We start from the raw sequence: 16,900 nt of genomic DNA, 5'->3' as shown, positions 1-16,900 counted from the left end.
GCATGAACTTATTCTGAGTTGTCCATAAATGGTCAGTTTTATTATCATATTTAAACAAAACAAAATCAATGTAAAGGATGATGACTACAGATAACATGTGGCTCCTGCAAGCTTACTTTACATCTGATGGGCAAAAAGAAATGTTCAACCTTGTGCAAATTATATTTCTGACTGACAGATGACTGATTAAAGCTGAATGTGTAAACTGAGCCTGAATGTTTACAGTCCACTAGAGCAGCACAGGCTTGGCTAAATTTGCCCTGACTCTTGCCTGGTCCACAGCATCCAACATGTTCTTGCTGTCCATAGCCAGAGTGTGTGCTGCTGTCAGCATCTGCTTCTTACACTCCTCCTTCAGAGACGTGATGGTGTTCTGCTGGGCCAGCTTCATTTTACTGATCAGCTCTGCCATATCGTTGTTCAGCAGCTTCTGGGTGCCCTCAATCTGTGGCAGTGGTAAACAAACAATTTTCTCACCAATATTTTAAAGAGGTTATACAAGAAATTTGAACAATAACTGGATCATACAAAAAAAGGTATTTAATGTTAAATGTTAAATTATTACAGTAATATGTTGTTTGATTTGGCCTTTCTTGTATTATTAAAGTTAATCTGTTCATTTAAAAGTCTAAAACAAAGATTTGTTTGTACTTAGTATTTCTATATATAATAATCTTTTTTTTTTTTAAAGTGGCACTTTATCTACGTTTTGTCCCCACTCTTTGTGCATATCAGCTCTTTCATAAAAAGTTAATCATCGCTTTGCAGAAACCCTTTTTGGTTTCCTCAAATAAACATTAAACAGTCATTTCTTTTTTGTTTGGTAGAAGCATTGAGGAAGTATGTTGTCCCTTTTTGTTGCAGGCATAGGAGCATGAGCAGTTTCAGGAATTAAATCAATAAAGACAGTGAATGAGTAGATGAGCAAAGAGAGCAAACATGCAGCAGAAGATATACTGTACCTCTGTTCTGACAGACTTGTGTAAAGTAGGCAGTACGTCATCCACACTGCAAATGAGATCTCGTAAAGCCTTCCCTACAGTCTGTGAGCAGGGATCAATAGAAAGATTTAATCTGCTGTGTAACTCAGGAATTTATACTCCTTCAAATTGTCAGGTAAAGCAACAACACATTGTACAGAAATGAAGTAAGAGAACTGCTATTTGCCATATTTTACCTTGACAATGTTGACGTATTCTTCTGGCTGCAACGTGGTGATGTCATTCTTGAGCTGGACAACAACTCTGACCAATTCCATGACGCAGCTATACACTTTGTCGTCAGAGCGGTCCAGTTCAGCTGTGGGCGCAGGCTTAGAAACGAGCAATGATGTGATGTAATGGGAACTAAAACTGGATCATTTATCTTTTTGTTTTAAATTACTTCATTCTAAATCAATTTTACCTTAAACCCGAGGCCAATAAAATTAAATGTGTTTTCTTTGAGATACAAATATAATACAATCCAAAACTGAAGTGATACCTGTGCTGTGAGCCGAGGGGGCTTCTCTGGCGGTGCTGTAGGACAGAAAGAATAAGGTTACAAGAGACAACGAGTAATAGAAGAAAGGCACAAGGCGTTAAAGGGACATAACAGTGTTCAGTGTTATTAAATGTGAATTTATGAATTTCTTCAAGCGCTTACCATTCTCTATCTCAGCTTTGGGGGACTAAAAAGAACACACAGAGAAACAGCTCGTTAGAATTTATCTAGAAAATAACTGTGATTAAAACATACATTTTTAAAATTCAGAGTATCAACTTTCACTTAACATGCTTCAACTTTGTGCCTTCCTCCTTTTCCCAGAATGCCAAAAAAATATGCAAAGCATTTACATAATTTAATGAAGGAATACAGTATTCAAGGCAGGACGTTTATTTTGCCAAAGAGAACAAATAGGGTTTTAAAGTGTTTTAAAGTACGTTTCCGTCTTATCTAAACTTGAAATCATGGTTTGTATAGGTGCACACCTACCACTGGTGGAACACCATCCTGTGTTACCATTGGATCCTGCAAAAGAACAGGCAGATTCGTGTTATAAAAACGGACAGGGACCCTCTCTTTGGGACTGTTATCAGGGGAACATTCGATATAAGATTAGCAGGACATTGAGAATGTACGAGTGAAGTGAAATTGTTTAACAATTGCTCGTTCCACGTGGCCTCGAGTGCCACTTTAAATACAGGAGCAGAGGAAGCCAAAGACACAGAGATGGGGTTGACAAATGTTAGTGATGATCTGATCCCCACCAGGAGTTTCTTCTCATTCTTCAGCCACTTTTCATCCTCCTTCATGTCTTCTTTCTGCTGGCGGAGAGTCTCTTGCATGTTTTGCTTCTCCTTCTGCCACAGGCGCTGGACGTCCTCCATGCTGTTTGGTTCCACTCGGCGAAACTCATTCTCCTACAAGAGAATCAGTAGCAGTGAGTAATATGCCACAATATTTCTATTTTTCATCTCAATAGATAAGTGTTTACTTCATCAAATGTAATGTTTTATTATGAAATGTATGAAAACTCAGCTTAAAATCTGCCTTGTAAGTACATAGTGTTTCTTACCCCCATGCTGCGTGGTCGTGGGGACCTGACTGGCACCGTAAGAGTGTTCATAGAGTCGACAGGGGACTGGTATTCAGACGGGCTGGCCAGGTTAGGTGAGCTGGCACACAAAGCCTCATTCAGCTGCACAGACATGAAAACACATCAGTTATATACATATATACTTTTAAGTAAAGCCTGTCTTCTTGACAGAAACCAGTAATTGTTGAGGATATGTGAAGGTGAGGCTACCTGCATGTTTAGACCAAAGCTGAGTGTGTTCCCAAACCGTGGGCCTGGCATCAGTCTTGAAGGCTAAAGTAAAGGTAAGGGGATCAGACGATGTACACACCCTAAGTTTGAAATCTGGAACTCGTGATCTCTTATAACACTTCACTGTGGTTGAATTGGACAGACCTTGGGAGGTGGCTCATTGAAGTTGAACTTGGGATCAAAATATTTTGTGGCACGTGCTCTGTCCCTCTCTCTCTCCACTTCCTGCTCCTTCTCCATCTTGTGAACATCACTGAAAGATTAAAAACAATAGTTTGTTTATGTGTTTACATACATATGTGTTTGTAAAAGAGGTAAAAAACCACACCAAACAAATTTAGGTAAATATCTACCGTCAATTCAAATATACAATTAGACTGCAATTGGAGCTTTGCATATAATCAAAAATGTACATGTCATTTTCATATTATCCCAATTTATTTAGATAATTAAAAACAGGTGGTGGTGATTCGACTTCCAACTCAAATTAACTCTGAGAGGTAATAACTGTCTAAATTGACACCTTTTGTGTATCTTTCTCATGAATCAGTGTGACCGGCATTTTAAGTCCTTTGTCTTTGTTGTTTATAAGTCAAAGTAAATTGAGAATAGTTGAGAAAATGTTTCTTTGTATCAATCTATTTACATTTATGTCCCATGCGTCATGAGTTAATTCACCGCACATTCATTGATAGGAGAAAATAATGTCAGAAAGGCCACTGCAATGTGTAACTACTCTATTAACCCTGGTCTCATCGTCCTAATTGCCTATAGCTCGACTCTCTATACTTTAATTAAAGAGACTCAATTAAGTTTTATTCCATGCAATCAGTCATTTTTAAGAATAGAGCTCTTTTTTCATGTGTCCATGAAAACACACCTTATTTTTACCACCAGCTCTGTGAAACTGGGTCTCTCTTTGGGATCATAGGACCAACAGCAAGTCATGAGTGAGTAGAGGGCAGGAGGGCAGTTTTCAGGTTTGGGCAGCCTGATGCCCTGCTCTAGTTGGTTGATTACATCTCGGTTCTCCAGCCAGAAAAATGGTTGCTTCCCTCGACTCATTATCTCCCACACACATACAGCTACAGAGCAACACAAACACAGAAACAAAAACATTGCTTGGACATGTTCAACTTGTATTTCCGTGATAGGACTATGAACGAAAACGATATTCACTTTGTGATAATGTTTAAGACAAAGAACACAAATGCCGCAAAGTTAAAAAGCTGGAAGAGAAATGGTTAATCGTTTATCACAGCTGATGATGATTAATTTTTTGTCACAATTTATATATTATATTTTTTATTCAGACTGCTTCATTCATACCTCCATCAAGGGCAAACGGGTATAATTGCAGTGATAATTGTCTCAATTATAGTCAGGCAGTGTCTTAAATCTCCATCTGCTGCTGTATCAGCACCACCTACTGGCCACTTTTCACACTAATTATATTTTAGGGACAGATTTTCATATTTTCATACTCATAGCTCTGACTCACAATCAAATAAATATATGAGATTCACCTGGGGCCACTTAATATACTCACTTTATCACATAAATAATAAGTGTTTTACTGTTAAAAGGAAATACAATCTGTCCACGTTGTAAACCCAGGATCATCTCACCAATCTTACCATGTAATATAATCATGTTTGACTTGTGAGTTAGTTCTTAGTTAGCTCTTGATGTTTTCTGGACAAAAGCCTCTAAATGTCTTTGCACTTGTTGTGTTGTAGGTTTGTGCATAGGGAAGCTCACCAAACATCCAGACATCACTGGCTGTGGTGAAACGTCTGAAGTTGATGGATTCGGGCGCCATCCACTTGATGGGTAAGCGAGTAACAGATGCTGCAAAGAAATATGCAAGAAGCAACAACGTTTTTTTAGGATTTCACAGCCAAAGCCAAGTGCACATAGGAATAATGAAAAAATCTAATCATCACATCAATCATCGCTTCTGTGCAGACCTTTGCTTTTAAAAACATTTGTTACAATTTAATTTGACAGAATATGAAATATGGCACAATTTATATTCAGCTTTTATTCTAACACAGTGTGTATTTGTTACCTTTGTAGTACTCTTCATTCTCAATGTACCTCGACAGTCCAAAGTCTCCGAGCTTCACACAGTCTGGGCTGGCAACTAACACGTTCCTAACTGCGATGTCTCTGTGACCAAACACGAACAAGACAAACTGGAAGGTTTATGTAAATACAAATACAGATGACTTGGATAAAACCTAATAAAGACAGTTATACAAGCTGAATGTTTTCAGCTCCCTGATGTGTACATTATCCCTAATAAAACCTTACGGTGTCTTTATTCCTCACTGACTGAGCGACAGTTGCCCCTTGATTACTACACATCAATGCAAAAGGAATGTTTACATATTCCACACAGGCAAAAACCAATTTCCTTTGTCTGTGTTATCTCTTCGGAGGAGATTGAATCTCTCAGCGGCTGCTTGTCTGCCTGAAACACAGTCAAAGCATTCTGCAAAAGAAAAATATATATATTTTTTTGGCTTAGTAAAAATGATTTAAGTTTAAATTAAAGGCGTCTATTGTAACTACTTTTAATCATTTCTCTTTGCATTCAGATGCTTTTTCACGCTGGCTGCCCGCCATTGCTCTCCTCCCCTCATCTGTCGACAAGAATATTAACATGTCCCTTCAAATAAGAAAAGATAAGGGCAGTATCACAATTTCCACAAAAATCAAACACATCTGTTACCTGTGCACCATGTTAACCCCTTCGAGGTAGACCAGCGCTTTGCATATCTGCAGGCTGAACAGTACCAGAGTTGTGTTCGTCAGTTTGTTCTGATTCTGACACAGGTAATTCCCAAGCTGCAAGAATGTCAACAGTTGAGTCTGACGGGTATTCATTTATTATTAATTTATCATCCACAATGAGGTCATCCCTCCTGGATCAATCAGACAGAAAAACCCAGGCAGTACTAACCTCTCCATACTGATAAAGCTCCATGACAATCCACACAGGATTCTCCTCTATGATTCCAATCAGTTTGACAATGTGAGCATGGTTGAGGGTCTTCATAATTACTGGCAAATACCCAAGGTTAACACATTTGATTGATGTTGTCAGTGTAATTATTAGGTATTGTATTGATTTGTAGATATATTTCTAATTACCTGCTTCACTCATGAACTTATCCATCACCTCAGATGAACAGTCTTTGCAGGTTTTTACTGCCACATTAATCCTGTCTCCATTCTGGTCAATGAAAAAACAAACAAACAAAAAACACTGAGTCTGTACACACACACACACACACACACAAACCCACACACTTGCATGCACACGCACACGGCAAGCACATTTATGCGAACATCACACTCTACACACGGCCCAGGTGGTTAATATCATTCAGGTACATATACAGTATGTACCCGAAGATGTACTTACAGCTTTTTTGTAAACGCCATCGTAGACCTCCCCAAAAAAACCTTCACCGAGAATTCGTCCGAGAACAATGTCTTGTCGACTGATCCCAAACTTCACAACTACAGAACAAGAGTGGAATTTGTCAGAGTTCCCACAGGTAAAAATCTACAAAGCAAATGGATATGAAGTTTCAGCAAACCTGATTTTGGTCTTTCATCGGGAATCTCACAGTAGATATCCGACCCTGAGACATCAAAAGACAGATTATTTCACATTTGCTATAATATCTTCACCAATTTACAGATTACAGAAACATGTAGCTGTCAAAAAGTTTAAGACTGTACATGTATAATGAAGGTTATGTAAAACTCACCCATACTGTGTCTTGCTGAGCTGGTGTCTCTGCTGCTCCCAAGAAAAGGTCAGATGAGAGAAATCCCAAAAAGTCATAACATTTCAAATTATGGCTACTTGACCACTCTGACAGCAGGACTTAATAAAACTGCCTTTCTCACATAAAACTAACTTGCATTTCATATTACAACCAAAGTGAACGCGTAAGACTCGGCGTCACTGAGGCTGAGATAGAGCACAAGGTCCACTTACATTGTAGGGATTTCAGGTAGAGAACATCGCTGATTGGCATCTAGGGTAAACAATTAGGTTTGAGTAACAAATTTAAAAAAAAAATTCAATTGTTTTTTTAAGTCACCACACAACGTTTCGTCCTTTAAGTCGACAAATTCATACCCTTTAATTCAAACTTGAACCACACTTATGTTGAGGAAACAGTTGTACACACCTTTATTTGGTCTGTAGATAACCGAATCATCTGTGTTATTTTCCAAGCGACAGTACCCATCAATAAGGTCCATCATGTTCTCTGCCATAGGGACTGAGGCCACATTGACTGATAGACTCTATCACAAAGACATGACCTTTAGGCACATTAGCTATAGTAACATATCCACTTTCATTTTTAATACTGCCCAGATTAAGACAGTGTTGTTGTAGTGGTACATACTTGTCTGGCCCCCTCGACATCGACTTTTAGGAGAGCTTTTCCTTCACCCTGAGATAAGCATTGTATTTTCCTGATCTGTTTGAAGTCAGCTAGAAACACAGCCTGAAGAAAGATGGACGCAAAGAGAATTTGTAAAGTGTAAATACATTTCTTTATTGTGTAATTATGTTGCTACTGATGTCATCTGACACGTATTAGATCTAATGTAAATGTATTTGATTTATATTTTAATTAGCTGCATAATAACTTTGCACATCAAATCTAGACAAAATGTGTTTGATCAAACTTTCCATATAGACAAATATGAACCTGTGGCAGAAGCCAGTTAGCTTAGATATTTAACAAGGTACATTAAGATCTGTCCGTATAATGCATGGAAAGTTGAAATTAAACTAGGCTAACTGGCTGCTGGCTCTAACTTCATATTTAAACTCCACTTCTGAGCTAAATCTTACAGCTAGAATCCAGTTAAGTTAAAAAACGGACATATAACACAAAATGAAGATCTATATGATGAAAGGTCAAGGCCCTCTCAGTTAATACCTACTGTACATCCACACCATGCTTACCGCTGAGTTCTTTTGTGTACGCTGGCGAATTCCTCTCCCACCGATGACCAGCTCCACTGACAAACTCCAACCTTGCTGTTGACAAAAGCGTATTTAATGAGATCTTGAGAGACCCTTTGCTGCTCTGTCATTTCCGCACCTTAACGTTGCTACTCACCACAAGTTCACATGGGAAGACCTCTTCGTCATAGCTGATGAAATCTTTGAGGGTCTCAAAAAACTTTACCATGCAGTCGTCCTCCCTGAATGTTCCATACTGTTGAAATGTTTGTTGGATCATCTTCCGCAGCTGCTTGGGCTGAGTCACAATCAGGGACATTTAACGATGGTTCCATTTGTATGAAAAACTAGAAAACAGTGCTAGTATTCACAGTATTCAGTTCTGCCAGTATTCCTGCAGCGTAAATTTATATTTTAATGGAAAAGCGGAATTTGGGGGATTTTGGATTAAATTAATTCCACAAAGCTACAGTGAATGTAAAGGGAATGTCAGAAAAGTGTGTGCTTATAAATACTGACATCTTTGCTCCCTTAAGGGAGGTCATGCATGAAAATCAGAGAGGTGTGGGAAGACATGTCGAACTATGCGATTGTTGGGCACAAGGTCCGTTCTCACCAGTCGTCATCAGTGGTCTGGTGCCATTAAACCAAATGACATTGTGATGTGATGACATTAGAACAGGGAACGACAAGCCAGACAATACTTTTCCTGCTCTTTTGCCAAAAACCTTATAAGGGGTGAGGTCCAGGAGTCAACCCCACAGAACCAATATGATGGTTCTGTGTATAACCACAGCAGGACCAAATATTATGTCAAAACTGAGTGTTTACTGTCCAGTTTACATATTACAGGAAGAGAGAACTGTTTCCACAAGTTGCTGTAAATGTAAGTGCTTCATTGTTCTACTGACTAAACATCCACACCTTGATTTACGCAACATGCAGTTTATTTGGACATCACTGACATAAGGATCTGCTTTTGAAACATAAGCTTAAGGTTTTGGGTGCTGAGTGTTGTACTGTGTTGACAAATGCATGCAACCAATTTTTCAAGAACTGAGCCAAAGCTATTGAAAGAAAGGAAAATCAATAACAATTCACCTTCATGCTGGTAATCAGCTGCTGAGGAAAGAAAAGGTCCAGGCCAACTTCTTTTCTACAATTGTAAAGAAGAAACGGGGAATAAAACACATGAGTATTGCAACATGATTTTCCAAATTTCAGTAGACTAGAAAGTATTTTGTCAAATTCCAGTGGGGATTTAAAAATGGTATAATAAACTTGACGCTACAATACCAATAAAAGGCCATTTTATCCTTCAGATAAAAAACACGTAAAAACTTACTCTAGCAGCTCAATGTTTGATTTCTTTTCTAGACCTTTTGCATTCATGTCTTTATAGAACCTCCTGTCAAATGAGAGTAAAAACAAAGCATTTTAATTTGTGCATCCTTAACAACACGTCCTTGTACCACATGCAGATAATCAGCTTATGTATGTATTTGTATTTTTCCAAACCTCCAGCACTAAGACAGGAAGATTACAGGATTTCATGCTGTATTAACACATCATGGACGGCGTATTCAACTCAGTCGCCTTGTGCTCTTATCGCTCTCTAACAACTGAAATAATAATGTTTATCGGTGAAAACATAAAACGTTGAGAGGAATGAAAGGACTCGCCTGAGCTCCAAACACCCAAGCTGCAGCGCCATCCCATCACTGACTTTACTGGCATGATACTGCATGTAATCACTGCGCACCTGTTATGAAGTTAAACACAAAAATCAATACGTACAATATGTACAGTATTTGTTTACCGTAAACATTATGTAGAAATTATACTTCAGAGTGATGGACAACAAATATATCTTTAGCTGACTGCCATGGACAATTTTTATATCGCTAACAAACAGACTTAATATAATTTAATAATATTAATATGATATTTAAAACATTACTTATAACTGAATTTAATTTTATGTTAAATGCTACCAGTCAGTAAGTTTTTTACCTGTTGGTAAAAATACAGAAAGGTAGATCTGTCATCTTTGAAATTTTCCAGGAAATTGACGGGAATATATCTAATACGAAGGTCATATCTGTATTGAAGAAACATAGCCATCATCATCCACTATATCATCATAATCATAATCATAATCAAGTTTATTAAATGTTTGAACTGAATTGAAATATTTAAACTTTAGACTAACACCAGGGAAATCAGGGACAGACACCTCAGTAATCCATCGTTACCTCCACTCAGCTTCCACGTGATGGCTCTCGTAGCGTTGTTCTACCTCTCCGACAGTCAGATCTGGATGCAGCCAATGAAGTTCTTCAGATTTGAGATGCTTCAGCAGGAGACCATAACATCTTGTGCGTTCAATGTTTGGTCCCAGTCGACCGCTGACCAGAATCGACTGAATGATGGCCTTAAAGAGACAAAAATATCCTAGATTTTTTGGCCACCATGCGAATTATTAGAACTTATTAAAATCTACTTCAACTCATGTACTAAAAAAACACATGCTTCAAATAATGTATCTTTTTAAATTTACACATAAACCAAAGTGTCTGTATTTATCAATGTCTTGTGACAGGTCCACACCCTTCCTCAGATTACCCCTCACCCTGATTTGCCAGGATCCGTCACATTTGACCAACTTGAAGTTCTTGCCGAGGTTGTTGTTGGTGCAAAAGCACACTTTGAGGATCTTCACAGGCCCTCCTTCCCCGGTAAAATGTGACTCGGGGTTGGACTCGGTGCCGCCTTGTTTTGGATCGGGCACCTTCCAGGACAGGGTGTCACCGGACATCACCTCATACATTCTCAAGGCTGGGTGAGCACCAACATCCTTTAGACGAAGACAAAAGTTTGAATTAGGGATGATGCCATGAGAAACATTCTGTAATATTTAATGTGACATTTTTTACCATGTACCAGTTTCAATCCAGAAGAGTTTGTTTTTACATAAATAAGCAAATTTTTTAAAATTCAAGGTTAAAAAAAAGTGCATCTGTGGGAGTAAAGGCCTATCAGGAAAATGCTGTATTCAGCACCAAAGTGTAAAGCTGTGATCTCGTGCCATGTGGTGCGTATGACTCACACCATTTGATTCTGAGATCTTATGATTACATTCCTTCCTAGATTTCAAGTGAGGGCCTGCGGTACTCATGAAGCAAAACTGTGACAGTGTAGAGACTTGTATAATCTTAATCTACAGGGAAAACAACTTCATATTTCTCAGTTTTTCCTTTAAACAAATCCGTAGGTTTTTTTTGCATATAACTGTGGAAAATGCAACATAAACTTGACTTCCTGTGGGGAAACTACCAGTCTAATGTCGGACCTGACAGGGGGGAGACAATCTTCAGAAACCCAGACAACACTCCAAATCTCAGAGCAAACAACAGGGCTGAGTGATGACTAACCAAACCATAAGCTTCTTAGCTCTCGGCTGTTATGCAATCTCTGTTGACTTGTCCAACATCTCAGAGCTAGATGAAAAAAAACAGCGGGGAAGCTTTAATTTTGTCCGTCTAAAATGAGAAGCCGTTTATTTTTACTGTAATTATTTCACCTCTCTATAAATAAAATCCCAATTAAATATTAAGTGACGGACGTATACATAGATAATTTCTGTTACCACAGACCAGCAAAGAAACACTGCTGCCGTACTGAAGTCTGTACATAAAACACTGTAACTTTGAAAAGTATTCAGCTGAGTGCATTTTTTGCCACCTTGGTGCTGTTCCAGAGTCTGTATAAAAAAAAAAGGGGGAGGGTTGGGGCAGGGAAACCAGCGCAAAAGCCCATATCCCTGAAGGGAAAAGCTGAAAGCTGTTGATCTTGTTCATTGTTGACTGAGTATGAATGAGGACACAGATACCACTGCTGAACTGCTAACAGGAAACTCTCAACTTTAATCACAAATAAACTAAAGTATTTTGTTTAATATACACAATAAGTGAAGAATGTTTGTTGTACTGAGGTCATGTAATGGCCTAGACTTTTTCTATTCTAACATTTAATGGTGCAGTGTGAGGCAGCGTAACACTTTACTGGGTCAGTGTTTGTGTGGGACTGCTGTGGCTCAGGAGAAACAGCAGTTGTCTGGTCAGGGGGTCTGCGATCCCCGACCGAAGTGTCATTGGGTGAGACACTAAAAGTTGCTTCTGGTGGGTCAGGCCAGTGCTTTGCATGTCAGTTTTGCTGCATGCATGAGAATGGAAGAATGAAAAGCAGCAGTGCCTTGTTTGCTCAGAAGGTAGAAAAGTACTATATACTGTAAGTATTTAATCTTCAAAAAGAAGGTCTCCTGCACGCAGGAGAGTGATATTGATGATTGCATCAATTCTTGGTAAGAAAGCGAAAAATTGTATTTCCCTAAATGGTGAACTATTCCTTTAAGGCATAAATACAATGACAGACACAGGCACAAATACAGCGTGTCACGTCTAATGTACATTTACACGTCTACATTTGAGAAAGCTGAAAACCTGTAAACCCTTTGTCTTTAAACTTTAAGGATTCATCTGAAGTTGAGAAGGATACTAAACAACATCAAATTAAAAAAACGTGACAAAAGCATTCAGAGCAGGTGTCACCATATGAACCCAAACTCCAAAGTCCACTCCTCACATTAATTAATGTATTGCCTTGTCTATCAAAACTCTCCGTGCATATCAACTCAGCAAACAGTAGGAGAGAGCTAAATACTCCAAATCAGACTTCTGCAGGTTACCCACCTCACAGCGGTGTCCGTCAGTAAGGTGCTTTTTAGCTGTCATAACATGTTTTCTCCTAAATGAAGTCTCCTGCTGTTAGTCCGCAGTGAGGGAGCTGAGTTATGTTAGTTTCTCTCAGGGCTTTCCGCTGCTGCCGGAGCTGGACAGGGTTGTGTTATGTTAGCCTGAGGCCATGAATTCCCCAGCAGGGCTGTGTGTGTGTGTGTGTGTGTGTGTGTGTGTGTGTGTGTGTGTGTGTGTGTGTGTGTGTGTGTGTGTGTGTGTGTGTGTGTGTGTGTGTGTGTGTGTGTGTGTTTGTAGTAAAAAAGAGGAAAGACAAGAAAAAAGATGAATGTGCAGCATGGCCAGCATGTTGCACCATCACCTGGGTGTGGGAGGCCTGAATGAGAAGATTGAGGAGGCAGAGGGTGAAGTTTAAAAATACCTCTGGGAAAAAGAAAACATGCAATTAAAGCATGTGGAGTTGTGGAAACTCATTCTTTAGCTCATAAGGAAGAGGAAGTGATGAATGTGACATGTGTATATTACAATATGCTACAAATGCCTAAAGAAAAATCTCTTCTCTAGTTCAGGTAACAAGTATGTGATTTTTGTCTAGTCTTTATCTCTTACACTAACACACTGAAAACTACAAAATGGTGCACTGTAAAAATTGAGGTCTGGTTTAAAATCATTTTTTTTATATAGTGAGCAAAATGTCTTTGTAGTAAGTTGAAACAAGTTGAAACAAGTTAGTAGTTGATTGTGAGGCTATACAGTTTTTTTCCATCTAATGGGATTAAAAAATAAATCCCTGTCACTGTTGGGCTACTGGTTGTCTCCTGGACTGAAACAGAATATTGACAGACCTGGATACATAAGTTTCATAGAACAATCAGGGAATCAAATTAGATTCATACATCATTGTCTTTCAAGCTGATCCCTCACAAAACAGTAGATACTAAGCAATATAAAGCAAAAATAGCTTGTATTTAAAACAACTGACATGACAACATGAAGCCTTTTCTTTTGCTTGTTTTGAAGACCACGCTGTTTTTTTTTTTTTTATCTTTTCTTTCTTTGTTCAGCGAATACAAGCAACACTTTCCAGGCACACTGTGTTGTTGCCTCTCTCACACACTGTCATGCTGCCACTTGTGGTAAAAACTCTTCCCGAGGGAGATTTTCATTACGAGCTGAAACCGAGGCAGCGCGAACAGTCTTTCAATGCTCGGTCACAACAAATGCTGCAGTGGGATGAAAGATAGTTATATTCAGCACCCAGTCCTTTATCCAGATGTGCTGATGTACTTTACTGCCACTATTCTTCCATTTCTGAACCATTTGCTTCAAATAGTGAGAAGTGAGAGACTGAATGAGAGGGACTGATTCAGAATGTGACAAATGAGAATGAGATTCCAAAGGAGCTTGTGGAGAGGCAGCAAGCTTCAACAAGGCTGCACTTTTACAGAAATATGAGGCTCTAAAATATAAAATAAAGTAAAATATCCACTGACATTAGCCCCTATTAGTTCAGGTGTCAAGTGTATCCACTTAAATGAAAGAAAGGCAATCACAACTATTTTCATAATTAAGACATCTGCTGCTTTTCACTGTTTTATATTGTTATAAACTAAATAAGTTTAGGTTTTCTGACCATGTGACATTAATCATGTTGAGTAGTTTGTTTCAGCCTTACCAATCATGCTGACCAAGAATGACCATCAGAAAACACTGATCAATTGATTTTTCAATCAGTAAACATTTTGTAATCCCTTTCTTACAAAAAGGGAAACAAGAGATTGTAATTCAAGCCCAAAGAATGAGTGTACATGACTATCAGCAGACATAGCAACATCATCCTTAACCTCAGTAATGCAGTACCAGTCAACTCTGACTGTTTCGCTCCGGTCCTTCAAAGTAAACTAGTAGTGTTGCAATGGAAAACACCGTCTGCAAGAATCTGTTACAACACGTACTGCTGACAGTATAGGGTTTCTGCGAAACAGCATTTTAGGAAAACTGTCAGCAACCACCTTTCTGGAGTCATAATGTGCTGCCAACCTAACAGAAGTGTCTAGTGTGTTGTAGCAATAGAAATATGATTCTCAGTGCATAAATAATAATAGTAATGAGAAACATGCAGCAGCCACTGTGAAGCCTCTTTTCCTGATAGGTAGATACTTGTCAACACAAGCGAGACATTCAGAGGGTCCTGCTCCCTGAACTATCCTGTACCGTGGGTCTGCACATTGCAACGTCATGACCCCAGGCACTGGAATGTGGCTGGCTGCTCCGTCACTTGCACAGACATGCTTCAATAGTGAACAATGTTCTCTCTCTCTGGGAGAAGACAGCAGTTGTTCAATATTATAATCAATCCATTTCTTTTAATCTATTTTTTTTCTAATCTTTTTTAATCTAACTTCAACGCTGTGTTTCACACTCTGCACTGTCCTACCAGCAAGGAGCAATTGCTTATAACTAATCAGGACTTTTCAACTCATGTGACTGTGTAAATGGTGGCATACGTTTTTATTTTATTAACCTCTGTAAATGTGGGCCTACAGCAGCCACTGTTAGTTGATATAAGTTGTTACGCTCACCACACATGACATATATACATACACATAGATATAAAGATCTATAACCTTTGAGTCTTACCTGATTTAATTCCTCCAAGAACTGAAGCTTGACAGAAAGATTTGCTTATTCCTCTCGGAGAGTCCGGGCCTGGTAGTTTGTCTCTGTTAGTTGAGCAAATAGGTGGCAGGTGGCCACTCCCTCACCTCTGCAATCCAGCTGGAAGGCTGGCCCACTTCCTTCTTTCAGGAATCTCCTGTTGTAGGAATATGGTGGCCTGGGTCCTGTTTTCCCAAATACAGTAATTAAGTTTGTGTGATTTTGGTTTTAGCTCGCAGTGGTTTTGTGACTGTTTCAGATTATTGCACGTTTTGAAACTATAAGGTGAATTTGATAACCTTGAACAAAACAGTCAAAATACATCTAAATTAGTTCTTAGAAATAAGTAATTTTTTTATGTTATTTTGTATGTATGCTATTTTGTCCTTTTGTCTTGTAGCAACCTGTCCCATTCTGCTCATTTCATCTGAGTTTTCGTCTTTTCACTTTTTTACCTTGTACAAATGTCTCTCTGTTTTTTTAAGTCCTCCTTGCTGAGAACTGTTATTGGGATTATACTTGATGTAATTACAACATACAGACAGTAGATGGTGCTATACGTTAAAGAAAAATCTCTCTTCTGAACTGTAAATTATACATGTGTATGTACACGTTTTATTCCTGAATATAATTTATTGTAAATATTCTCTTAGTGATAATATTTCTAATACACTCATTACAAAAAATACACATTAGAGAAGAAAGAGAGCAAAAGCAGAAAATAAGTTACAATGAATTACTCTTCATAAATACTGTTTTAATATCCGTACTGAAAGTTCTGTTTTTGTTTCTACTTTGCAGCACTGAAGACATAACAAACAAAACAGTTTATTTTTTTAAGTCAACATAACCAAAAAATGCACAAACAAGTTCACCTCGCTAGTCTATAACACTGTTGTCTCTCCACATCAGATAAATAAACGTTTTGTGATTAACTTTACAAAAATTAAATATAATAAAATAACTTGACTTAATACTTCATGTAAAAGTAACATTTGTGTTGTCAGATGTATGGTAATCCACCTTGCAATGCCACCACTGTACTCACTAAATTATTATACCCGTATGCAATAAGTGTCAGTCAATGTGTTTACTTGTCATAACAATATAAAACAATGCAACTGTGCAGCCTGATTGAGTGTTTGTGTTTCATTCCATGATCCTGTTATGTACCCAACATATTATTAGCTTCTTTGCTGGTCATGCCACAACTAATCCCTCAACACCTCCGCCTCCCCGGAGAGGCATGTGAGAGATACTCTGCACGAGCATGCCCCAAAGCCACCTGTGTGTCCCGAGTTTATGTATCAGAAAAAACAGCTCCATACCGGGAAGTGTTGGCACGCAGCGTGGGTACACATAGAGGAGAAAGAGGGGTGGGATGGCAAAGTTATAGAGGTTTGAAGGCATGACGGGTCCTAAACATCAGTGTTAATGATCACACAGACCCCAGTGAACAGTGGAACCATTGTGACTGATAAAGCTTAGCACTGCAGAGCCCTGCTACTGTCTGAATACAAATCTAAGCTCGCAGGGCACCTGTTGTGAATTCTTGCCCTTGACGCTGGTCCAGTCTGCTGGATGGTGGTTGAGATTCGGTCTCGTTCTGCCCCAGACTTGAACTCCCATACAGCTGTCATTGTTCCACATGGCTATGCCAAATGCCCTGGCACT

General features: G+C 38.7%; 1 protein-coding gene across 1 annotated transcript; it reads right to left on the bottom strand.

Moving 5' to 3' along the window:
* Positions 1-8: 8 nt before the first annotated feature.
* On the bottom strand, positions 9-15,357 carry ptk2bb (protein tyrosine kinase 2 beta, b). Its single transcript, XM_067482090.1, has 31 exons — positions 15,209-15,357; positions 10,447-10,671; positions 10,070-10,248; positions 9,828-9,915; positions 9,497-9,576; positions 9,160-9,222; positions 8,916-8,970; positions 7,972-8,112; positions 7,815-7,889; positions 7,246-7,347; positions 7,024-7,141; positions 6,828-6,867; positions 6,595-6,626; positions 6,421-6,465; positions 6,243-6,340; positions 5,969-6,050; positions 5,778-5,878; positions 5,547-5,662; positions 4,881-4,981; positions 4,571-4,660; positions 3,690-3,894; positions 2,954-3,062; positions 2,789-2,851; positions 2,558-2,680; positions 2,250-2,402; positions 1,975-2,010; positions 1,645-1,669; positions 1,483-1,517; positions 1,178-1,312; positions 963-1,043; positions 9-445 (listed from the first exon to the last, which is right to left on the bottom strand). The coding sequence occupies exons 2-31, from the start codon at positions 10,642-10,644 to the stop codon at positions 230-232; spliced, it is 2,985 nt and encodes a 994-aa protein (XP_067338191.1). The 5' UTR covers positions 10,645-10,671; positions 15,209-15,357; the 3' UTR covers positions 9-229.
* Between the last annotated feature and the right edge of the window lie 1,543 nt (positions 15,358-16,900).

Source organism: Channa argus, chromosome 17 (assembly GCF_033026475.1).
Source record: "Channa argus isolate prfri chromosome 17, Channa argus male v1.0, whole genome shotgun sequence".
NCBI classification, from domain to species: domain Eukaryota; kingdom Metazoa; phylum Chordata; class Actinopteri; order Anabantiformes; family Channidae; genus Channa; species Channa argus.
The sequence above is the reverse complement of the archived record's forward strand: the minus strand, read 5'-3'. Positions and strand labels throughout refer to the sequence as shown.